We start from the raw sequence: 27796 nt of genomic DNA, 5'->3' as shown, positions 1-27796 counted from the left end.
GCGAGAAACTCCTACACCCGACCCCGAGACAAATATGTATACTAGTGAAAATACTTAATTCCAAATTATACACAAGAAACTAAAATCAAAAATCATACAAGAACAACAAAGCCGAAGGTTCCTGATTTTGGACTGCGCAAAATTGCAGTGGTGTTAAACATGTGTTTTGATATCTCAACCCTCTCCTTAAATACATCATGCCAATGTAGAAAAAAAAACATTTTTACAATGTTACGTTGGTCTATCTACTATTTAGAAATAGTAAGTACATAACAGTCCTAAAAATGATAAAGATCGACTCAATCTATTAACTATATAAGCCTTTAAAAGATTTTCAAAATTATTTTTTTACCAAAACACGGGATAAAAAAAGTAACAATAATTCAAATTCGATGAACAATTGGTACATGTAGTTGTTTGCTTAAATAAAAAAAAAAGAAGATGTGGCACGAATGCGAATGAAACAAATTGCCATCCAAGTCACAATGTGTTAAAGTGAACAATTATAGGTAAAAGTTCGGCCTTCAACACGGAGCATCGACTCACACTGAATTCCAATTGCAATCTATAATAAATATGCAGGAGAGAAACTATAAATAATACAGAGTACAGAGTAACATTATACAGAGTAGAATTTTAATGTGCAGTTCAATGCGCATTTACTATATTTATAAGATGCTAGCAGTTTCATAAGTATACCAGGGACTTTGATTCATGTAGAAAGAAAGTAGAGAAAAACAACAGCATCAAAAAAACTATCAACTTTTACTTAACCATACATGTACTTTTCTTTAAAACAAATATTGACGGGCTTTAGAGTACTGACATTCAAAATAAAAAAAAATGTACACTAAAGCCAGACTAATTCAGTTGAAAGTATATTCTAAATATTAATAAGGTAGTCTTATATATACATTGTATGCATCAAATTGTTTCCTATTTTGTACGTATTTTTAAACGAAGCTTATAGGATCAACAAATAGTATATTTTCCATATAATTGTGAGTTGAATACGCAAACAAATTTTGTGAGGAGTGTTATCATTTATATTAGCCTTAATTTATTGTTGATTATTTATAGTTCCAACCGATCATAATTTTCTATATAAAAGGCACACTTCGCGAACAAGTCAAAAGTCATCATTTTAGGGGAACAATCTTGACACATGTTGAAAGGAGTCATAAAAAGAACCATCTGATGATTAGGTGGAAATGGTAAATAAGTAGAAATTGTTAATCTGAGCATGGGTATGATTGCCAATTGAGACAGTCATCTTCTAAAGTTCAAATTACATGTAAGTGGTCGTATTTGCAGAATGGCTATTTATTGCAATCTATCATAAAGTTATGTACGCTTTGTTGGCCGAAATTTTTTCCACTTTTGACCACAACTGTTTCCTGCACTATGATTGTTTTGGCAAGGATATATTTTTCTAAATCTTTTTGCACCCCCCCCCCCCCCCCAAAAAAAAAAAAAAACCAAATGATTGTCTCATGACAGATGAAAATGACAAAAAAAACTTCGACTTTAAGCTACAAGTCTATTGAGGAAATAAAATTTCTTTTGATTTGACTGTTCATTTGTATTTATTTTTAGTTGATTAAATATTGGAAATGCCCTCCTGTGTTAACAATAAGTCAATAATAAAACATTACTTTTTTCTGGATAAGAGTAAACGCGTTTCCGTTTAAGAGTAATAGGTTGTTACAGTAGTTGTCTCCCATTCCATGAAATTAAAATTTAAATGTATTCTCCCTTTGCAAAGAAGAACTACTTAGATATGAGTGCAGTATTCAAAATAATCGAAATACTATATACCAATAAATACTTATTAATCAACTGTAAATCTAATTAAAAAGAAATACTTAACAAATTTTACTTTGTTGAAAAAATATCACAGAATATGTTTATTCCCTGTTTAGGGTTATTGGATAAAGGTAAATTCCGGGTTAAGGGTAATTCCTGGATAAGTGTATGACAAACGTCTTTTCTTAAAAAAAAAGGTTTATTGGAAGATACTCAGTTCTTGTTGATAAAGATTCCGTATCAATTTCTGACAAAATACACGATGGTCTTGAGGTAAAGATTCTGCGTACTCACTACAGACGTTGTTAAAATCTTAATATAGGATTAAACACATTTTTTCTAGAGGTTATTGATGTGTAAACCGGGGCGGTTAACTCACAAACTGAATAAAAGTCCGAATGTCAAGTTTTTAACTCACAAACTGAATAAAAGTCCGAAGGACTTTTATGTCAAGTTTGTGAGTTAGAGACCCGGTTTACACATCAATTACCTCTAGAAAAAATGTGTTTAATCCTTATAATTCTTCAGCCAAACATACAGGATTATTAATTTACATTATTACTTTGATGGCTACTATATGTACCATCAAAAGCACAACGGCATGTTGTAACTAAGGAGTACGCCGCCATCTTGACTTTCTAAAAAAACTCAAATGTTCGATAAATGCAACAGAATCTAAAATGAACTAGCACCTACCTCAAAAAAATCATTTTAATTAGATACTATGCGAATTGGAAGCGCACAAGTAACGAAATAATCTTCCGTCTGAAAGTTTTCAATCGTATGACGTTGTGTTTTGCCATGACGTAAATTCGCAAAATCATTCGTGAAATTTCCCGGAAATTTATTTAAATTATATTTTATACATTTTCGAAGCTTTAGTGCATTATTTTATTTCTTTTTTTGGTTATATATGCATTAGAATAGAAACAACTGTTATGCAATTGTTTTAAAATCTCAACTTGCTGAAAATCTCAGTATCCCTGCCAAAATGTGTATCGCGCATGAATAGATTACAAAAGTAGTTTCGGAAACATGGTTTATCGAAGTGTAAACCAATAGAAAAAGTCTACTTGACCAATCCAATTCAAGTATTTATAGATATGCAAATGATATAAGAATTATTACGTATTAATTATAATATTCTTTTATTTGTCTTTATGAACACAACTTTTACTGACGTGACTCTGTTCTTATTCATCCCGTCATTGTGTTTTTGTTCTATCATGATTTTGTATTTTTGTCTTTTGTGTTTCTTTAATACACATGACGCGACTCTGCACATTCTTGTCTTGCTTTTATTACAAAGTGCTTTGTCTATACTCTATATGCCTTTTTTTTTGTTTTTCTTCAATACATATAACGTAGCTCTGTACTTATACTCAATGCTCTTCAACTTCGTACTTTGTTTGACTTTTTTTTTTAAATATTTTTGGATTCGAGCGTCACTGATGAGTCTTTTGTAGATGAAACGTGCGTCTGGCGTATATACAAAATTTAGTCCTGATATCTATGATGAGTTTACTTAAACCTGTCGTCAGTATGTAATCGTGTTGTGGTAAAATTTTGTAATTTTGTCTGTATGTTTGCTAATATTCGTTTTCTATATGCATTTTTATGTGACTTTGTTACAAATTCCTTTGTTTTTATAGTGATTTAGTTTAAAACACAATCTTGACGGCTGTACCAGTATCTTTTTTTTTACATTTTTAACTATTATGTCTGTTTGATTTGGCCAAACATTGATGTCAATACAGTATAATTGATACAACTATCATACAAGTGCGCGGTTTAGCTAGCTATCATTAGGTTTAAGAAAATGCATGTTCAAAGTCAGGAATATGACAATCATTCGTTTGCTGTGTTTCAGCTTATGATTTAGCCATTTGATTAGGGACTTTCTGTTTTGAATGTTCCTCGGGGTTCAGTATTTTTGTGATTTTTCCTGTTTTAAATGATGAGAATTAAAAAAATATATATCAATTTAAGCAGTATAATTTGTAGAAAATATTTTGTGTTTCTTTTTCAGAAATTCGTTTTGTGATATATATGGAAAATTTATCGTACTAGAAAGAAACAACGAAACAAAATGTCGAAAATTTTGTACATAACCTTTATTAGTTATATTATTATCACTTCATATCATGGAATAAATGCTTGCACTTCTGCAAACTGCCTGTGTCGAGAACAGTTGCCAAAAATATATGTTATTTGTAACAGCAAACAGTTAACGTCAGTACCAGATGGTATAGAAGCAAATACTACAAATCTGTAAGTTTTGATAAATTATGCTTAAAGCCTCGTTCACACCTTAACGGATAGCTCGAACGGACGCCTTACGGATAACTGTTTTCAATCCGTTCAAGTCCGTTAGACCTGCGTTCTTATCCGTTAGACGTCCGTCCATATCTGTTGCATGTCCGTTGAGCGTACGTTTTCTCCGACGAAGTCCGTTCTGTCCGGTGGAAAATTTTGAGCATGTTCAAAACTTTGAACGGACGTCCAACGGATGAAATGTCCGTTGAACGTCCGGTAGGCGTCCGTTTTGTACGGTACTCGTTCGTTTCGTTTCCGTTTTGTATCCGTTATGTGTCCGTTATACATCCGTTGGAAGTCTGGCAGATAAATTCATCAACAGACGTCTACCGGACGTGCAACGGATAAAACAGATGTTGAACGAATGTGAAACGGACTTCTACTGGACGTATAACGGATAAAACGGATAATGAACGGATCTGACACGGATAAATGCCAATTGAAAATTTCGCGTCAGAAAAGCCATTTATTGGTATGTCAGATTTCTTAGGGTTCATGAATTCTTATTATTAATATTCGATTTTAGAGTAAGGCCACGTCTTCGCAATCAAGCAGCTCTTATTCACGCCAGACACAGCTCTTTAGCGGCATTTTGAAGAACAAACCAAAACCAGTTACACAGAAACATTATAAATATTTATGCGATTTACATGTAAAATATTGTCGCCTTTAATTTTTCCGTATATCTTGTTCATCTGTTTTATCGGGTACGCATTCGTTAGGTATTCGTTTTATGCGGTACTCGTCCGGAAGATGTACGTTTGAAATCCGTTATGACCGGTACGTCTCCGTTACTCATACGTTGCATATCCGGGGTGTGTTCGTTATGCATTCGTTACGCGTCCGTTTTACATCAACGGACTCTCAACGGATAACAATTTTGTCAACGGAAAACTTTTATTTTCAAACGTTGGGTGTCCGTTTGTGCCATCCGATAAAAGTTGTGACCGAGGCTTCAGACTTTAAATATTAAATATGTTTGCATTCTACACTAGCCATGCTTTTCTGTCATCTTGAATCTGAGTACTGCAGGAAACATGCCAAAATCGTTGAAATGTAAATAATCTTGGAATCTACGTTTGAAAATTACAGTGGCTATCTCAGGAATGATGCACATTAAAAATAAATTGAAGGTGTTAGAATATTATTTAATATTGATTAATCAACCGAAATTCCATTCTGATTATGAAGTAAAATATTCAATTAAAAACGATACAGTTTTTTACTAGCCATTTACAAGGAATACATATTTTACTTTTTATATATACAAGGATGGAATCGGATAAAAAATATTTTACTTTTTATATATACAAGGATAGATTCGGATAAAAATCTGTATGAAGCAGATTGTCGAAGTTATAAGGACTATTAATTAGTCCCCGAAATTATCATCAGCTCAGTAGTCAGTACTCCGTTACTGACATGATTTAACAAACTTTACTAAAACTGTTCGTTTTTAAATTTTGCAATTATTACAAATCTAAGATTTCAACTCCCTAAGGCAAAATTTGCTTTTAAATTAGATGAATTTGGCTATTTATTGTAGGTATTTTTGACATATAGCTCGGTTTCGGTACTTATACATCTTCAAATGTTTGGCTTTGAGCGTTCCTGATGAAGGTAAATCCAAAAAAGTGCTTCAAATGCAAGACATTATTAAACGTGTTGTTTTAAAAATTTTATAATGTGACCATAATTTTCATACTACTTTTATCTTTTCGCGGAAAGAATGTAAAATCTAATTAATTGTGATACAGATTCCTTGCATTTTTGTTTTAAGGAAATATAAAGCAGGTTCTTTAAAAAATCTTTGGGAGAAGATAATTATATAAATAACCCTAAACTACACTTTTTCTTTTTTTACTAAAGTCGAAGTTGTTTCCATGAAATATTTAAATATTTGATAAAACAAGAAAAAAAATATTGAAATTTCAAATATTAAATTTTCCCTATTATATGTTGCAATAGTAAGTTATGGTTTGCTTAAGTTTTCCCTTTGCATAATACCATTATGCTTAATGCTAAATTATTTTGTAAGCTTGGATGATGACTTCTTTGCGATTGTATATACTTCAATTTTCTCTATTGTGATTAAATAAAAAGGATCACTATATTTGGTATGTGAGTACCTTGCTAGGTCCTCATGCCCGTCAGACAGATTTCACTTGACTTCGACCTCATTTTATGGATCAGTAGACAAGGTTAGGTTCAGATGGTCAAGTCAATATAATATATAATACAAGTAATAAGTCTAGTAGATTTAGCGTATGGAAGAATTGTAAGGTGTCATCTGAACTTGACCTCATTTTCATGGTTCAGTGGTTCAAGTAAAGTTTTATGTGTTTTGATCAGTTTTTCTTATACTGTAGGCAATATTTATATTATAATTGGTGAAGTTGACTAGAACGGGTAAAACGCGAAATAAAATATCAGTGAAAATAAATTCGTTTACAGTATTATATGCAAATATACATTCTATATTATTATACTATATGATGAGTTTATTTATGTATGGAAATATGATGTACCTATCAGTCTTGTTGGTTTCGCTTGACCTTTACCTCAGGGGCGGATCTCGCCATTTAAAAAAAGGAGGGGTCCCAAACACAGATAACTAAATGTCCCCTTTCAAATGCATTGATCGTCAAAAAAGGGGGGTTTAATCCCTGGACCCTCTGGAAATTAGACTATAAGCAATATGTCTATATTAGTTGTATAGAAAGATTAAAACTGTATATATCTGTCTGACAATAGTGGGGGAGTAGCACCGTTTATCATAGTATATATACATATTAAAATGTTTATTGGCTTGAAGTAAAATTTGAAGAAGAAACTATCTTCATCTTTTGTTCATCTGAATTTAGGTTGGTACAATATAACTAATGTGCTCAAACTTTTTTATATCAGGTGCAGATTATAGGTAAAAGATTAATGATCGTATTCCTTTATATGTATCGTGCATTGGTTACAAAAAGCAAAAAAAGTTTAACCACTTTATAAACGATAAAAACGACAGTTTTTTTCAAATATGAAAATTAACAATGTTATTACTAAATCGGTCATATCAGGGAAATATCAAACCAGTTGTTTGTGAACTACAAGTCCGAAAGGTTCTTTCTGTAAAGTAGAACCTTCTTATTTCCAAAAAAAAAACCTTAACATATAAAACGTGATATTTCTGCTTGAAAACTTCGCTTTGTAATTGTTTAATGTTTAGGAACACTAGACTTTTTGTACATGTATCAGTTATGCTTATGTGTTTATTTTAAGGTAACACGATACCGAATGACGTTACGCCATGAGTTATCGTTCCTGACGTTATCGAATAACCACTGTGCTTAAACGGCCGTGGGTAACTTAAGTTACCCACAGCCCAAGATGGCGGACTCTAAACTTGTTGAGATGATAGTTGATACGAAATCTACGTTTTGCAACGTTTTTTCATGATCTTTGTAAATATGGATTGGATTTTTGAATAAAGTAATCACTTACCATTATTACAAATTTGTTAATTTTGACTTCACTTCAGCGCAAGGTCAACTTTTAAAAAATGCATAAGATGTCCGTAACTTATAAGTCAAAAATAATAAGACTGTCCGTAACTTCATTTTCGGATGTGGGTAACTTTTTTTCAAAATTGTAAGATTAACAATTTCAACACTTAAAGGACAATAAACACTATTAAACCCCTTAATTATTACATAGATTTATACAATAACGATAAGTTTCAAACTAAACAAGAGAAAAAAGCAAACCAGAGTGTCACGGATTTTCCATTAAATTTTTAAAAATTATTCCCGCGATAAAACGGGATCTGACGGTACGGCGAAATTTATCTAACATTCTTCTAGCTTTATAGATTGTGTACTGATGAGTCCTTGACCTGTGTAGCCGCAGAAAAAAATGGTACCTTTCCTTTAGATAATTTTTGAATTGTGAGCCAAAAAGTATGGTCTCTTCACTATATCTCGCTAGACGTGTTGTTGATTGTGAGAGATAAAAATGCCAATATCTAGGAGTAGATGGAAGGCACAGGCACTTGTCTCAAAAAAAAAATTCCTATATACCTTATATTATTTAAAATCTTATAAAAGTTTCATTGACCTCAGGGATTCAATAAGATCGGGTATCAAATCATACATATCTTCTTTAGAGGTTTGGATTGATTAATCTATGTATTTCTGCTAAGGATTTACCTCCGAACTGGTAACCTCCGAACTTTTTCTCCTATTAAAGGTTATTTTCATATGTTCACTATTAGGTAATGTAATTTCTACAGTTGAAAATGGTGAGATTTATAACCTGCATGTCATGATTAATCATCTTAAACTTAAGCAGGTAACAATCTATAAAGCCAGTAGAATGTAAGATACCTTGATTTTGCTGTACAATTTACTACATAAGAAAATGCCTGTACCGAGTCAGGAAAATGGCAGTTGTTATCCATTCGGTTGAGCTTTGGATTTTTCTATTTGATAAGGGACTTTCCTCTTTGAATTTTCTTCAGAGTTCAGTATTATTGCAATTTTACTTTAATGCCTGTACCAAGGCAGGAATATGACCGTTGTTTTCCATTCGTTTGGTGTGTAAAATTGAGCTTTTGGCTTTGCCACTCCATAAAGGACTTCCCGTTTGAATATTCCTAGGAGTTCGGTATTTTTGTTATTTATCATTTCTTTTAAAAATAATTACATCCATGAATAAAGATTCTTTGAAAGTTACTGACATCATGCTAAAGTTACGGACATCCCTTTTGGTATAAGGAAAAAAGTTACGGACAAGTTGTTTTGAAGTTACGGACATCATAAGTGTTTTGGCAAATCGTGCTGTAATCGTTTATTTTGAATTAACAAACCACGTTTTACATTGCAGAGTTTCCCTAAAAGATTTATATAACTTTTTAATTACTGAACATTTATTTTGTATTCATGGTATTGTAATTATATAGGAGCAAACTTCCTAACCGAAGCCAGGCGGCTCCATCTTGGGCTGTGGGTAACTTAAGTTACCCACGGCCGTTTAATCACAGTGATAACGTTCACACATCTATCTATAATACTAAAAAGACGAGGTCCAATTTGTCAGCCGTCATCACGTAAAATCGACGAATCAAAGAATTCAACTTTATATACAACTAATATTATAGTACAAAGGTGTAGATTAAAAATTACATCACTCCAGGTCCTTTTGTTTTCCACGTAATTAATATTGCCAATAATTAAGAAGTTCCGGGTCGAGTCCGATACCGATACCAATAGTATATTCACCTGTTACCTATTACCTTATCTGAACGTTCCGCATCTGACAGGCGCACCACCAAACATTAATATGCTATATACACGGGTCATAATCACAGGGTTGACACTACTAAATTGTCAAATTGTTACCTATTGTAGTATTTTAATCAGTAAGACTTTCTAAGAGGTTAACAATACGAATACTAAAAATCGGGACTTAAAATTAAGCGTATAGGTACAGTTTTCAATTTTTCAGCGGGTATGACGTTAAACAGCGAATCAAAGAGTTCAACTTTATTTATAACTAATATAGGACAAATCTGTTGATTAAAAAGTACCCCATTCCTGGATCTTTTGTCACGTTTCCAAATAATTAATATTACCAATAATTGATAAGTTCCAGTTCGACGGGTTCAAACAGAAAGATTTGAAAGCAGAGAAAACTGTGTATCTTAAAATCGGCATGACTTTATCAGATGACAATACTAATACTAAAATAAGGCTTGCGCATAGTTATATACTTTAATTCAGTCACGGACCCGCGATATCACGGGTGTGCTTTAGTGTATACTATAAAATTGCAACAGGTTCTCAGCGGCAATCACAAAGTGATTTTTAAATAAATCTTTTTGGTAACTATGTGACATTTTTAACGGAAACTTTTTCTAGATGCAGAGTGCCGAGAGGTTTTGATGCAATACATTGTACGTAACGGTTAACTTATTTGACAGATTGCTTTTCCGTTTTCCGGCAATTCTTATGCCCATTGTTAACCTTTAAAAATGTATTACTTTACTTTTAAATATTCTGTTTCTTGAATATTTTTAGCATCTGCACGATTTATCTATATATGTTCTTATGCATAAAAGATTGAGTTTTGTCACTTTATTTTATTCTTGGTTTATTGTTGCAATAAATACTTATTCATGATGCACGCCATATCTCCATGAAATTAATAATATTTTCTTTTGAACGTAGAAATCTATAATACTAAAATTACGAGGTCCAATTTGTCAGCCGTCATCACGTAAAAACGACGAATCACAGAATTCAACTTTATATATAACTAATATAGTACAAAGGTGTAGATTAAAAATTACACCACTCCAGGCCCTTTTGTTTTCCACGTAATTAATATTGCCAATAATTAAGGAGTTCCGGGTCGAGTCCGATACCGATACCAATAGTATATTCACCTGTTACCTATTACCTTATCTGTACGTTCCACATCTGCCAGACGCACCACCAAACGGTGTATTCAGGATTAATATGATATATACACTTCAATTTGTTAGAGGGCATGACGTAAAACAGCGAATCAAAGAATTCAACTTTTCAGTATAACTAATATAGGACTATGCTCTTGAATACTCCATTCCAGGACCTTTTGTTTTCCAAATAATTAATATTACCAATAATTTAAATCAGTAAGACTTTCTAAGATAACAATACAAATACTAAAAATCTGGACTAAAAAAAAAGCGAATAGGTACAGTTTTCAATTTGTTAGCGGGCATGAGTGACGTAAAACAGAGAATCAAAGAATTCAACTTAATTTATATATAAACTAATATAGGACAATGCTGTTGATTAAAAAATACTTCATTCCAGGACCTTTTGTTTTCCAAATAATAAGTATTTATCATGACCAATAATTGATAAGTTTCAGTTCGACGGGTTCAAACAGAAAGATTTGAAAGCAGAGAAAACTGTGTATCTTATAATTGGCATGATTTTATCAGATGACAATACGAATACTAAAGTAAGGCTTGCGCAGAGTTATATACTTTAATTCAGTCACGGACCCGCGATGTCACGGGTGTGTTCTAGTCTATCCTATAGAAACTTAGGATGATGCGTAAAACAAAAGGAATTGTACAACTATTAATTTGTGTAAAAGTGGTCGTCAAAAACACCGCTTGGGCAAAATGGAAATAGGTTATCATCTGGATGAGAATTCGAATAGAATTAGGCGAAAAAGAACAATACATAGTACAATCAGACTTTGAAACCCATACAGAAAATAGTTTGTTGGTATGGAATGTAAAAAAGTGTGGTTTAACTTTGTTATTTTGTCGAAAAACTTTCACTGTGTTCCAAGTATTAACAGTCTCTGAAATTCATTGGTCTGTAGAGAGTGAATCCGATATAGTTTCTGAAACATTTATAAAAAAAAAAGTGCTAGCTTTGAAATCCTATAGACCAAATCTACACGGGACAGACATCAAATTCAGAATGAAGCCTGAGAAAGATAACGTAGACTGAGAAATAAATGAGAACTTAATTCGGCAAACATAAAATTAAAAACAATTCAGGTCCAGTTAAAGTTTGATAAAGTTTTCATTATGTTTCATTATGTTTGTTTGTCAATGTATTTGACACAACCAAAATTGGTTTTTGTATGTTTTGCAAATAAAGATATATATTAAAGACAGCCCTATGTATCCACTTGCGTCCTTAAACACAAATTGATAGTCAGGACTGGCTCTAGTCAGACTGGTTCCGTTACAATTTTTTTCTCTCGAAATTTACCAGCAAACGACTGACTTACTTTTTATTCAAAAGACAGAAAGAGACTTGTTTCGTAGTGAATACAAATGAATTTTATATTTCTGACAACTTTCATAATTTTGTGAAAGGTTGCAATGTTTGTCCGACTTGCTTAGCAACCAACTGACAAATTTACACCACGCAGAGTACGCTATACTTATGTATGTAGCAAATCAAGAATGTGAGTTCTGAAATATCATTTGAGTTTTGTTTTTAGAATGTGTATTTTATCAGGATCATTATTTTCACTCATAATTTTCACAACTAACAGAATGTTCAACCTTTTTTGACTGGTGCATCAAATGTGTCTTTTATTAACCACTGTTTTCTAAATTGTATTGTATCATCCAGAACATGCATGAACTATTGGCCACTGAACGTTAAACAACCATCAAAAACCGAGCAATCATAAAACTGTTAACTGGATAATTTGTTTTTAAAGTACTCTATTTTTGCATGGATGACGCGATGACACTACCATCAGTGTCTTAAAGAAAGGAGTTAAAAACTCAGTTATTCAAATGAACCACACGTGAAATTTTTCATGTCATTTCCACGTGAACTTTACAAAAATATGAAGGCATTTTTCATGATTTTAATTAAATTTTAGAATTAAGATATTATTTGAATAATCTTATTTTTAAAAAAATACGTGAATTTAACGTGTATCTATTTACGGTGATTTATTCATGAACTATTATCATAAGATTCACGTGGAACCAACCAGTTCAAGCAAGTTTCAAGTATAGATAAAAAAAAAAAAAAAAAAAGAAGCTGTGGTATGACTGCCTATGAGAAAACACTCCACAAGAGACCTAAATGACACAGAAATTAACAACTATACATGTAGGTCACCATACGGCCTTTACTAATGAGAAAAGCCTATACCGCATAGTCAGCTATAAAAGGCCTCGAAATGACAATATAAAACAATTCAAACGAGAAAACCAACGGCCTTATTTATATTAAACAATGAACGAAAAACTAAATTTAACACATAATCAAACAACAACCACTCAATTACAATATGCTCGTTTGGTGTTAAAATTAGACAAAATTAATGTTAATTCATTTGAGTGAAATTTCCGTGTGCACGACGAAATATTTCATATTGCACTACAAGGAAATTTACGACACCCGACAGGGTAAATGAAAATAAAATAAACAACATTCAGATTCCGACACATATTTTGTTTTCCATTTCTCTGAGTAGGAATAACGTTACATGATCTTACATTATGTATTCAATAATGTCACACGTTTTCGGCCAAATTCTAAGGGTATCAATCATGCAACTTTGAAGCCATTTATCTCAAAAATAAGGATAGTGACATATAAGTTTCTATACGTGTAAGGATTCAGAATGCAATCCTGGATATTATGTTAGTTTTTTTGTTTTTCTCCGTATATAAGAACATAGCCATCCATTGGAAATTCTAAAAAGGCTAGCCGAAAAATAGGCATTTCCCCTATATACATAAGTAAATTTGTCGCAAAAATTGACGTTTTCTTATGAAAATACCAAGAAAACAAAATGAAACTCGATTCAAAGAACACGTGTGCAAAAAAGTTTGGAAATTGGGAGATATGCAATTCGGTATCGTGTTACCTTAACCAATTTATGAGTACAAACACATTTCACGACTGTCAGTTAATATTTTTTTACATAAATAAGGCCGTTAATTGTGAATAAGATGCATTTAAAACAACAACACGATCTAAGTTAACTATGACAAACGGTGCTACTCCTCCCATTAGTGTCATAACAGAGCTTTCTTACAAATTGACGAAAGGTACGTATGCTTGATGAATCAAACGTAAGACTCGTTTTAGGGATCCTTTATTTTGACATTTAAATAATATAGTCGTGGAATTTCGTAAAATTATCCTACATGCAACGACACTTATTAAATTTGATTTTTATTGAGATATGTTTAGGATTTCGGGAAGTACGATTAGTTAACCTATGATACCACCAGGTAAAAAATGCCTTTAAATGACCAAAAACCGGCCCTCCCCACTCTTCAATATTACAATGTTGCACTATTTAACCAAAGAAATGTCAAAGCAAATACGTTGTCTTCCTCCCTTACAGCAAAATAAGAAAAATCAAAACACAGATACTTCCTTGATTCAAAATTTGCAACGCTCCAAAAAATGAAATGAAAATGAAGGAAAAAAGATGATCTTCATACTAATAAAACGGTGCAAAATTTTAGATTTATTTTCTCGATATTCCACTTTGACAATTTGCTGAAAGTGTACTACAAAAAATAAAAATAAATGTGAAGCTTGTCGTTAAATTAAGACTATATTACCTACTTCAATAATGTCGCATTTGAAATGTGAATCGTGAAACTCGTGCTTAAAAAATCCCGCGGAAATGTGTGTACTCGTTGTTTACGTAATTAACGTATCGGACGTAATAGACCACTTTCGAGTTCGTCCGTCACCAGGAAAAACTCGTCAATTATACGCGCCTTTATGACGTCATTTACCAGATAGAGGGGGTCGCCTGTATCCCTGCAATATAATCGTTCATCAAGCGTCTAAGTGATCGTCATTGTGCAGGATAAACTAGAAATAATTGTTATTCCGTAGGTACTTAATAAAAATTCCCTAATGACAGCTGTGCTGATTGTCAATTTTGATAATTCAATTTGCCGAATAATTCGTACAATATAGAATTATATTTTTTCAACCACTCGCTCAACATTGGAACGGAAGTGACAACGCCTCTAAACGCACAAATGACGTTCACTAAAACCAGAGTTTTTGACGGAAATGCATCGAACTCAAAAGTTGTCTATTGTATTTGACACTATTTTTTAACTGTTATTGTGGAAATGAAATACATGCTCCATTTATGTTCGTTCGTACCTTTCGTCAATTTGTAAGAAAGCTCTAACATTCCTTATCGTCGGTTTTCCTTTGTCTACAGTATAATATGTTTACGCGAGTGGTTGTATGCAGTTTGATTTAAGTTAACATATACATTATCATTATTACTGTGGTTGTCGTTTGTTTATGTGTTACATATTTTTTTTACATAAATAAGGCCGTTAGTTTTCTCGTTTGAATTGTTTTACATTCTTATTGGGGCCTTTTATAGCTGACTATGCGGTATGGGCTATTGTTGAAGGCCGTACGGTGACATATAGTTGTTAATGTTTGTGTCATTTTGGTCTTTTGTGGATAGTTGTCTCATTGGCAATAATACCTCATCTTTTTTTATAGTCCCATATCATTTGCACCTAAAAATTTGTGAATAAGATGCATTTAAAAAAGTATTAGCTTGAAAAGATGTTACCTTTTTATAATTAGCAACAACACGATCTAAAATCTCTTGTATGGCAATGACTAGAAATAAATATTAAGGTTAAAAAAGTGGTAACATATAAGCAACCTTTAAGAGCAAACGATGTGGTTATAGAAGCAATGGTAAAACTATTGTTCATGCCATATACCGCACATAGCATATTCACCAATATAAATCTTGTCATGAACTTTAAAAGACACGAGCATACGACCTTTGTACTGGATATAATTGGACCCTTACGTCTGTAAAAGAGGCGCTTTATGTGCATTTTGACAATAACCGTGACATAAAATTAGTAATAAGTAGGGATATTTTGTTAGTCGGCTATTCAGTATGGGTACTTTACTATCCTAAATTGTATGTTAATGGAAAAGGTCTTTGTGTAGTCGCTAAAGAACGGGGAGAATAACGTTGTTACTTTAGATGTATTGTGCTATTATCATACTTGTTTATTAAAACGAAATTAACGATACATGTTCGTTTTCCGTATACTAGTTTGACGTTTCTTCAGAAAACAATGAATCTAGTCATCGAATAGAAATGCAATGAACTATTCAAAAATTAGTATACACCCTTATCATTTTTCTTAAAACAATTAAATCTAAAGCTGAACCTACTTAGACTTTGTAAAACGTCACTAACGTCTGGGCAGAAAGTTCAACCTAAGTAATAAGTCCTTGTTGATAACTATTCTGTGTCAATTTCACAAATAATACACGATGGTTTTTAATTATAGTTTATGGGTACTGACGTTGTATCCCATCTTAATTACATGTTATATATTCTTTTATCTTTATTAATATAACTTTTACTGTTTAGTCTGTTTTGGTATTCATTTGACGTGTCCCTGTACTTATACATCCCGTCATTGTGTAATAGTGCAATGCTTAATTTTTGTATCCTTGCCTTTCCTTTTTCTAATGTGCTTTGTCTATACGCCAATTAATAGGCTTCTTTGTTAAATATTTGTTTTTGTAGTGATTAAGATTATAACACAATGTTGACCGCTCTACCTCATTTTTGACATTTGAAGTTATTTTCCTTAAAAAACCTATTATGTTTGTTTTATATTTTTGTTCACACATCGTTGTCAACATAATGGAATTTTATACGACTGCCATACAAGTGATAGATTTTTAGCTAGCTATTAAACCAAGTGTTATTCACCATTTTTTTCATAAACAAATTCCTGTATGAAGTCAGGAATATGACAGTTTTTATTTATTCGTTTGATGTGTTTGAGCTTTTGATTTTGCCATTTGATAAGGGATTTTATGTTTAAAATTTTCCTCGGAGATTAATATTTTTTTGTGATTATACTTTTTTGACAAGTATATTATGACTTGTTTAAAACAAAATTGAGAATTAAAACGAGGAATGTGTCATAAAAAGAACAACCCAACCACAGAGCACAAAACATAAAAATGTAAAAAAAAAAAAAAGAGATTGATTCAGAAGTTTATTCATACATGTCAAACAAATCACTAATTATTTTATCTTTAAAAAAATCATCATCATATCGATTGTTCTCAATTACTAAATTTATGTTAAGTTTTAATAAATATCATTATTGTCTAACCACAGGTGGAATCACACTTTTTCGTATGCCTTGGCGGCAATAGCAATGGAAGTCGACGATACGTTCGGCGTTTCTATGTCGTTTGGTTTAATCTTCAATATTTTTCAATGCATCATTCGATAAGTTTAATGTTTTTTTTGTGTGAATGATTTACATTAAAAAACCTCACAGTATAATTGAATATAATCATTTGCTTATAAAAAATCACGTGGTCTGAATAAATTCGGACATTTTTGTAAAAATCTGCAGTACCGGTGAATAACATCGACAAATTGTGCTGTCGAGGGAATTACCCTTACATTCACCGTCGGTGAAACCAAATTGTAATTACCACCATAATTCATCGCCGGTGAGATTAATATTTGTTCGGTATAATAAAACAGTTAAGGCTTTTTTAGTCGGCAGATATTAAAAACTGTCAACTATCTTTAAAGTTATTCCCCTTAAACCCTTATTAGGGTTGAATATTTTGGGAATTCTCCCTCACATGACCTTAAATTTTTATAATCATACGATATGGCCTTACATACAGTCTAACTTCTTTTAAATAGAAATGCAAACGCGATATTCTAACAATAAGTAACAAACTTGAAAACACCAACCACCATAATTGCATGAATACAGACATATCAGACAATCCCCTTCAATATTCAACTAGAATACACCCGCAACTGAATCGCGGGCATTTAGAGCTTGGTTGAAAGTGTATAAACTGTTGTAGTGGGGAACTTTTGTAAAATATTTTGTGTCTGGATAATTTCAATAAAATATTTCATGTCTGGAGAATTTCAGAAAAGGTATCAAAATTCATAGGTACTTGGAAACAGTTTAAGCCCTCTCCCTTGTTTCAAAGTCTGTTATTTTTTCTGTTAAATTCTATTATTTTCGTGTTTTTGTATACTATGAACATACGAATTCTATATATAAAATATATTTGCTATTAACTATCAATTTCAAATTTCTTCTAGGCGATCACTGCTATATTTAGAGGCGGATTTAGAGCCCCTCTTTTTCTGGGAAAAAATTGGTTGCTTATAAAGGGAATCACTGAAGCATGACTGGATCGGGCCCCGTCTTAGGCAGTTAATGGCCCCCACTTATAAAAATTTCTGGATCCACCCGTGATATTTTATAGAGTCTCTATCAACCCGATAATTATTGTCCTGTCCCCGAGGAGTATTATAAGATTTATGTGCAAGATTAACACTGGAAGTCTGTGTTAGGTTTCATTTTTCTAATAAGTTGTATGTCTGGAGAATTTGAGAAATGATATCAAAAGTCATATAGGTACATGGAGACAGGAGAATATTTTAAAACCCTCTCTTTTATTCAAAGTCTGTTATTATTTTGTTCAATTATTTTCGCGTTTCTGTATTCTATGAACATATGTATGTATATGTTACAGTGAATTTGTATAATCAGGGATTATGTAGAATCCCTGATTTTTCAGGGAATATGTAGAATCACTAAAATCATTAGTAATTATATATAATCCCTGAAAATGACCAGTGATTTTACATAATCACTGAACATTTTAATTATTATTCTACAAATTCTCTAATATGATCTCAGAGATTATGAATAATTTAATGGTTATTTGTTTAATAAACAAAACTAATATGGACAAATTATCATTTTAAGTTTCTTTTATTTTCCTTGCTAGATGAAATATTTTATCTTTTAAACACAGAGAATGATCTAAAAGATATAACCAACATAATGTTTCGAGATATAGTTGAAGACTTCAAAATTACAAATATTAACCTTCCCTTTATTACGATAGCTTTACATGTATTGTTTGTTTATTAAAAGCCATTGTCAAATGGATATTCATGCTCTATTTGTAAATCCACAAGCATGTTATTTGTTATACATGTAAAGCAAATGGTGAAGTAGATTATGGAACAACTGTTTTGTGTTTGTGGTATTTTTTTTGGATCAAAGAACAATTTGCAAAAATTCAAACTGTGTTCTTAGGCATCTATAAAAATTCCCATTTTTTTTTTTTTTTTTTGGGGGGGGGGGGGGTACCTTCGTTTCTTTTTACTAAACTTTTTATTTCTCTCAGGCGTGTTGTTAAAATCTGATTCGATATGTGAAGCATTTTATTTTAATGTATTGTGTTTAACATTTCAATATAGTGTGCCTAACTTCATAATTACAACTATTTTTTCATTTCAGTTATTATGTAGGATCCCTGACGTTTTTTCTAGTGATTATACATAATCTCTGAAAATTTCAGGGATTCTACATAATCACTAAACTAGCCAGTGATTCTACATAATCCCTGAAACTTTCAGGGATTCTACATAATCACTGATTATACAAATTCACTGTAACATATATACCTATATTATAAATCTCAAAGTGTATTTAATTTTCTATTAACTATTAACTATTGTTTCTAACTTTCTTCTCCATGGCGATCACTGCTATATTATATAGAGAGTGTCTATATATTATAGTAGTATATTAATCATAGCACACATGCAGATATCGCAAAAATATTTGTCCTGTCCCCGTACGAGTACGTTATAATTATAGGTATAAAAGAGGGACGAAAGATACCAAAGGGACAGTCCAACTCATAAATCTAAAACAAACTGACAACGTCATGGCTAAAAATGAATAAGACAAACAGACAAACAATAGTACACATGACACAACATATAAAACCAACGAATAAAACAACACGAACCCCACCAAAAACTAGGGGTGATCTCAGGTGCTCCGGAAGGGTAAGCAGATCCTGCTCAACATGTGGCACCCGTGTTGCTTATGTGATATCAAATCCGGTTTAATAGTTTAATTCGGAAGGTCACATTCATGAAAGGAAAGGGGATTGTAGTTACGACGTAAGGAACATATCCGATATCATAAGTGAAACGGTTATTCCATAACGGTCAACCAACTCGTGATGGCGTCCGTAAAATTGATGCGAAAGTTGAAAAAATGAATTCTATTTAATTTCTTAATTTATGACCAGTGAATGTGACTGAAATTAATAATGATAATTGAAAACTTTGAAGACAAAAAATTACGACAATTTGATTTCATTGATAGTAGTATATACATGTATGTGAAATATCACATGGACGCTGTTGGTGGAAAGTCTGATTTTCTCTAATTCATTCATCAAGCGAGTTATTTTTAGCTCACCTGGCCCGAAGGGCCAAGTGAGCTTTTCTCATCCCTTGGTGTCCGGCGTCGTCCGTCGTCCTGCGTCCGTCGTCCGTCGTCGTTAACTTTTACAAAAATCGTCTCCTCTGAAACTGCTGGGCCAAATTTAACCAAACATTGCCATAATCATTATTAGGGTATCTAGTTTAAAAATTGTGTCCGGTGACCTGCCCAACCAACCAAGATGGCCGCCATGGCTAAAAATAGAACATCGGGGTGAAATACAGTTTTTGGCTTATAACTCAAAAACCTGAAATTTTCAGATGAATCGGACAACCCGTTGTTGGGTTGCTGCCCCTGAATTGGTAATTTTAAGGAAATTTTGCTGTTTTTGGTTATTATCTTGAATATTATTATAGATAGAGATAAACTGTAAGCAGCAATAATGTTCAACAAAGTAAGATTTACAAATAAGTCAACGTGACCGAAATGATTAGTTGATCCCTTTAGGAGTTATTGCCCTTTATAGTCAATTTTTAACCATTTTTCATTAATCTTAGTAATCTTTTACAAAAATCTTCTCCTCTGAAACAACTGGGCCAAATTAAACCAAACTTGGCCACAACTATCATTTGGGTATCTTGTTTAAAAATTGATTGGCGTGACCTGGCCAACCAATCGAGATGGCCAACACAGCTAAAATTAAACATAGGGATAAAATGCAGTTTTTGGCTTTTAACTCAAAAACCAAAGCATTTAGAGCAAATCTGAGATTGGGTGAAATTGTTCATCAGGTCAAGATCTATCTGCCTTACAATTTTCAGATGAATCGAACAACCCTTTGTTGGGTTGCTACCCCTGAATTAGTAATTTTAAGGAAATTTTGCTGTTTTCGGTTATTATCTTGAATATTATTATAGATAGAGATAAACTATTAACAGCAATAATGTTCAGCAAAGTAATATTTACAAATAGGTCAACATGACTGAAATGCTCAGTTGACCCCTTTAGGAGTTATTGCCCTTTATAGTATTTTTTTTTTACAATTTTCGTAAATCTTAGTTATCTTTTACAAAAATCTTCTCCTCTGATACTACGTGGCCAAATTGAACCAAACTTGGCCACAATCATCATTTGGGTATCTAGTTTAAAAAATGTGTGGCGTGACCTGGTCAACCAAACTAAAAATAGAACATAGGGGTAAAATTCAGTTTTTGGCTTTTAACTCAAAAACCAAAGCATTTAAAGCAAATCTGACAGAAGTAAAATTGTTTATCAGGTCAAAATCTATCTGCCCTGAAATTTTCAGATTAATCGGACAACCTGTTGTTGGGTTGCTGCTCCTGGACTGGTAATTTTAAGGAAATTTTGCTGCTTTTGGTTATTATCTTGAATATTATTATAGAAAGAGATAAACTTTAAAATACAATAAATGTTGGCAAAGTAAGATTTGTAAATAAGTCAACATGACCGAAATTGTTAGTTGACCCCTTCAGGAGTTATTGCCCTTAAAGTCAAGTTTTAACCATTATTTTGTAAATCTTAGTAATCTTTTACAAAAATCTTCTCCTCTGAAATTATACTGGGCCATGTTAATTATAGATAGAGATAATTGTAAGCAGCTAGAATGTTTAGTAAATTAAGATTTACAAACACATCACCATCACCAAAACACAATTTTGTCTTGAATCCATCTGCGTCCTTTGTTTAATATTCACATAGACCAAGGTGAGCGACACAGTCTCTTTAGAGCCTCTAGTTTAATATAGCCTTAAAAATCATATACAAACTATGTTTTTCCTTCTAGTTTTGTTTCATCATCACGGTGACGTAAGTTAGTCTCCGTTTAATTTAAACATACCTTTTTTTCTTTTTACTTGCGTTGCGATTGTAATTAAAAAATGATTATGTTCAATTAAGTGATAAAATAACACTTTTTTCTTTTAATGCAAATGATGGATACGAGTGGATGATTAAGTATCACTCCACCTAAGAATCATGCAAAATGAAGAAAAAGTGATTTACCCTATGTAACCAATATGCTTCATATTTGGTTATGTGACACACTTTGAGTAAAAAATAACATATTTTCAACCATAATTGTTAATGCCTACTATTAATGTCATTTATACCCTAATAAAAATTCAGATGGGCATGTTTTTCTCACTATATAAGCATTGGAAATATGATGGATGCTATAACATATATCTGCCGTGATCAGGCGAGTTGAAGTAAACCATTTAGCATTTTAGAAAATATGGAACCTCCCAAACAACATATCAAAAAATTTTATTTGTAGGCTGTTATCAAAAAAAAGTTATTTTCATTTTAAATTAACCGCTTTTTCTAACTATTTCAAGATAGACAACTCTTGTTGAACTTCAAAACAAGTAAAAAGAAAATATTTCATAATGTATTCTGAATTTTTTATAAAACTGCAATTATCAGTTTTGAGAAATTAATAATTTAGTAAAGATTCATTGTTTATTGCGTTAAATTTGATATGAAAATCATTTTTACTGATGATTTTTGTCCGGTGCATCGTGTCTTGTAAACAAGTTATCACTTCCGGTTCTGCTTCACAACATGTGGAGGCAAATTTACGATGTTGTTTATCATACAGTATACAGTTGTCATCAACGAAATTCTAATTGTGTTTATTACTTATGTTACTCTAAAGACAACTAAAGCTAAGTTTGTATCACAGAGATGTAAAATATCATTTGAAATTATTAACTCTTGGAACTGAAAAGATCTACAATCACAAAAATATATATTTCTGATGAAGAAATAACAACTGAAGAAAGCAGACTTGTTTATAGTGTTATCCCACAGAGAATGGATGTTTACTACTTATATTTCACTCAGAGTTTATACAGCACACTGTTACAAACTTGATATAGAGTTTCGACAGAGTAATTAAAATTTACAAATGGAAACTTGATGAGGATTGAAGACAAAATACAGACAGTCATGAGGCCTTTTCATAGCCAAAGTTGAAGGAATGCAAAATACTTCTCGCAGTTGAAAGTGGTAGGTTTAACAACATGAGTACTTAATTTATTAAATGTGGAATAAAAGTACATTTATAAAATAGGATATTTTTTTTTTTTTGGAAAGGGGGAGGGGTAATGACTCAATTTAGTATTTGTTCAAGTGTTTACCGGGTTCCATGTACATGTATGTGACCAATAGCTTTCAAGTTGCTGGTCCTAGTGAACTGCTAGACATGAACATGATGAAATCATGACAGTTACCCTGTTAAGTTAAATTATTTATTTTAATTTAATTAATATTAAATAAACCTAAATATTTGAAATATCCAAATAGGAATATTTGGAATGATTGCCGTTGGCCCTGATTCACTTTTGCCCTAGTACAATGTAGTATCTGTTTGCCCCAGGGTCCATTTGCCCTGATTTTGATTTTTTTTTCCAAAATATTTTTTAGTTTCGTTGTTTATCATGTTTATTATGATTATCATCATTGATCATATGCATGTGAACAGTATATGTTGAAATTTTGTTGAAAAATTACCGTAATAATTGTATAGCCTATTAACAAATTTATTATTTCTCCTTTGATTTGTTATGTCATTGATCAATAATTGATCAAAAACAAGCCATCAACTTTTAAATATTTCCATGATACAGTTTTCATAAATTTATTAAAGAATAAAAATATCTTAGACATTTCACTTCAATGCCCTCAATATTTTATTTTTTTACATGTAGTAGGGCGAACAGACTCTATGGGTGAATGAACCCATGGTGAATATGTTATTAGGGCGAACGAACCCAAAAGCAATGAAAGCATTCTTTATTACCATGATATATGCAACAGGTAGACATGCTAGAGATCAATTGACAGTCACATACTTTCTATGCTTCTGTCATTAACACTATACATCCTTCAACAATGCGTTAATCCGAACTGTGTACATACATGTAGTATTGTAAGATATGAACAACCCAAAAATAACAAATGTAAAGCATTCCAAACAGAAAACTATTAAACAGTCTGATTTATATCCATTTTTTTTATTTAAAAAAAAAAACAAATGCTGGTATGATATATATACATGATATACATGTACATAAAAAATAAAATTGAGAATGAAAATGGAAAATGTGTCAAAGAGACAACAACCCGACCGTAGAAAAAACTACAGCAGAAGGTCATGTATATATATATACATCATTTAGTTAGTACATGTACATAAACAAAGGACATTCACATGTACAGCATCATATGTATTACAGACTCTTAAGGCTGCTTTTATTATGTTTAAAGGATTTATATGTCATTGTCTATGTAAGTGTGTAATTTGTGTGCTTTCTTGTTATCTTTTATGTTCTATTTTTTTTTGCCATTTACATGTAGTTGTAGTTGTACATGTAAATATCATGTGTCTTGGGAATTTATGGATGCAACATATTAATTCCACAAAGACAATGTAACACCAGGACTTGGATTGCATGAAACTTTCAGAAATCTTCAATTTCAATTTCAATATCTTGATCACTACATGTATGTCAGGATGCCTTTGCATTGTGAAACTATTTTTCTTATAATTTATTATTACAATGTACACCTTATGTAAAAATCCTGGTTTTTGATTGGTTGATGGCCAGTGTATTTTTCACCAATTTTCTAATATCAAATGAAAATTGTTCATTTTTTAACGCCGCCAAATAATACTCTATCAGACAGAACGTTTGTAATGTCATGATCATCAATGCATTTTTAAACAAGAACATTCAGTGTAATTAAACAGATATAGCATGTTCTTGATGGGTATTTGTGAAAAAATACCAGTCTTGAGAATGAATATCCCTGGCCTTACGGCTCGTAAAATTTAACATTCTCTCGACTGGTATTTTTTCGCAAATACCCCTCCTCAGGCTCCTCTACATGATACAGTATATCTGTTTAATATGTCAGAATGAGCAACTGAAATTATACATACATTGTCTTTCTTGTATTTTTGTTTGTTATATATTCAATTCTTTTCCTATTCCTAATTAAGCCAATATATATACAAAATATGTTTTGAGCAAAGGTATGAAGTATAAAATTGAGAATGCAAATTGTGAGTGTGTCAAAGAGACAACAACCCGACCATAGACGCATGATACTAGCCATACTAAACTCCATATTCTATATTTATTTTTTTTTGTTTAGCTTAATTTAATATTTATTATCAATCTGTTTTTAAGGTACCTTCTACCAGTCATCCAGTGTCATTCAAAGTTACTAGAGCAGAAATTGAAACCTTGAAGAAAGTGATACATTGTATACATGGTAATTAACCAATAGAACATATTTTTTTAAAGCTATTCTTATATCAGACAACTTTCATGTAGTTGTCAAAACAAATAGAGAACTGTTAATAAATTGTGCTACTTTTATTCTGTTGTTCATACATGTCATATTTTGAAGCCTTTTTTCAACTGGACTAGTACTGATCCTTTTAATTTCTATACACACATTGTAAAAGTACATTAGATTACAACTAGGCTGAAAAAGTTCAATTTTATTGATATGAAACTTTAACCAATATATGCAGGTACAAATGTACATGTACATTGTATATATAGCATTTGTTACTCTATATCATATATGTATAAGGTGAATCAATGTGCTTGTTACTTTGGATAGAGTCTTATGAAATGGTGAAAATCACTGTATCCTGGTACACAGGTTTGTCAATAAATGAAAACTTGAAATTAGCAGAACCAATTGTAATACTAATACATACATTACAACAACACTTTAAAGAGTCAATTTCTTTTTTGAAAACTTGGATCAGATAAATATAGAAAAATATATATACTACGGTATTTATCAAATCTATTCATAACTGCTGAGTCCCACTGTCTTCTTTCACTTTTTCCTCTCCCAAAGCAATAAAACAAATTTAACTGTTTCAAGTTTCGATGTCAAATGCTTGTTTTAGTAAACAGGCGTTTATGACATTTGATTCTTATTCTTACAATTATTTTAAACATGATCATACATGTACCATTATTATAATACTTTCATTTCTGTTTTGTAGATTTTCTAGAGGAACTACATATTGAGTTACATAACAGACGTAGAGCTATCACAGACACAGTACACATACTGTCTTGGAAGCAGCATTTTATAAGATATCAATAAGACAGTGGACATACTAAATTGTACCCTTTTGGATGAATTATAGCCTAGAGAAGATCTGATCTTACATTAAGGACTGGACCATACATTTTTTGCCCTAACCCTACAAGTGGTTTGTTTAAAAGGGACTGAATTGGCTTGTGTGTCTGCATCTTTAAAGAAAAAGACTTGATTGACTATCTGTAAAAAAAAAATATATATAGAATAATAAAGAAAATAATGCTAACTGATTTTTCTATTGCCTTTGAAAATAGAGCTCTATACATGTGAGACTTAAAAGATTTACTGATAACTGTCTGGCTGCAGCAGTGTAAACTATTTGTATAAACATGATAAAGCTTTATATTTTAGAGGGGAGAAGACATGGATGCTTCAAATATTTTATGCAGATACCTTATGCTAAGAAGTTTCCTTCTGTGAGGTGTCCCTTTTCCTATACAACATTTTCATGTTTCAACAAAACCATAAAAACATTACCTACCAGGTAGTTTGATCTGCTCCTGACCTCATTTTCATGATTCATTGGTCAATGTTAAGTTTTGTGTTTTGGTATGTTTTTCAATATCATAAGCAAAACAAGATAAAACTACTTTAGTGTACTGAAGTGAACAATTGTAAGGTGTACATGTCTGTCTGACATTGACTGTAATGGCTCATGGATCTTTAACACATGTCCAGTTGATGAGATACATGTATATTATGAGCAACCAATTTGTTGTCCTTTTTAGAAACAGTGTTGAGCTTTATCTTGAACCATTACTACTATAGAGATATGGATCATACACCCCTATTCTTGTCCAAATTTCAAATTGAATTCTTTAGAAAAGATTAAGGAATAAGTTCCATTATTAAATGATTTAAAGGCGATTCCTTGCACTACAAACATATCTGAAAAGCTTTCATTGATTAAATATAGAGCTTAACTGTCAGAGTTAACATCCAGATTAATTCTATGAAGGGGAGAGGGAGGATGACAGATATCTTGAAAGGGTTGTTTGAAAGATATAAGTTTAGCATCAATATTTAATATTTTTGCTCTTTACAATGATTTTGTGCAAAAAATGATATTTTGAACAAATATTGTTTAAGTGATTTTAATTGGAAATTAGGTAAATCTAGGCATTTGTCTCCATTTGTCTCCATGACGACCAAACTTCCTTCTCAACTTTATTTCATCATTTTGAATAATTTGATGTAACTATGTATAACATGGAGAAAAATTTAGAAAAATTAAATGCTTCATTAAAATTTTATCATTTTAAAGCATACATTTATCAAAAATGTGTATTTCTCAAAATCGGTGTGTTCTGTTTCCATGGCAACTGGTAGCTTGATTTGAGGAAAATGATAAATAAGTAACTGGTTTCTTTACTTTGTTTCAATATTTAGGTGTTATACATGCAAAAAAGACACAATCAAATGAAATGTGCTACAAATACATGAAAATAATTTAGCTTATTGTAAGAAAAAAATGCCAAAAAAAAAAAAATGAGACAAAAAAAACTTTTTTTTCTGAAAAATCTAAAGGAGGCTACAAATGATTATTTTTGATATGTTATAGACAAAGGTCAAATGAACACATGCAAACACACAGGTTATCAATAGGACCCTGCTCTTGGAAGAAAATAGAATTTGAAAAACGTTGTTTTCACTCCTTTTGAGAAAATGAAAAACTGCAAAAATTGGTTGCCATGGAAACAAGAGTTGCCA

At 31.7% G+C, this 27796-nt stretch overlaps 1 protein-coding gene across 3 annotated transcripts in view; it reads left to right on the top strand.

Moving 5' to 3' along the window:
- LOC134707509 (uncharacterized) overlaps positions 1-27796 on the top strand; it is an 81732-nt gene that overhangs the window by 16925 nt on the left and 37011 nt on the right. For all 3 annotated transcript variants that reach the window (XM_063567313.1, XM_063567312.1, XM_063567311.1), the window contains one exon: positions 3836-4077. In XM_063567313.1, coding sequence (XP_063423383.1) covers positions 3896-4077 — 182 coding nt within the window. In that variant the 5' untranslated portion in view covers positions 3836-3895. The remainder of the gene's footprint in view (positions 1-3835; positions 4078-27796) is intronic.

The sequence above is a fragment of the Mytilus trossulus genome, chromosome 2, assembly GCF_036588685.1.
Source record: "Mytilus trossulus isolate FHL-02 chromosome 2, PNRI_Mtr1.1.1.hap1, whole genome shotgun sequence".
Taxonomy (NCBI): domain Eukaryota; kingdom Metazoa; phylum Mollusca; class Bivalvia; order Mytilida; family Mytilidae; genus Mytilus; species Mytilus trossulus.
Note: the sequence above shows the minus strand (reverse complement) of the source record. Positions and strands in the feature narration are given on the sequence as shown.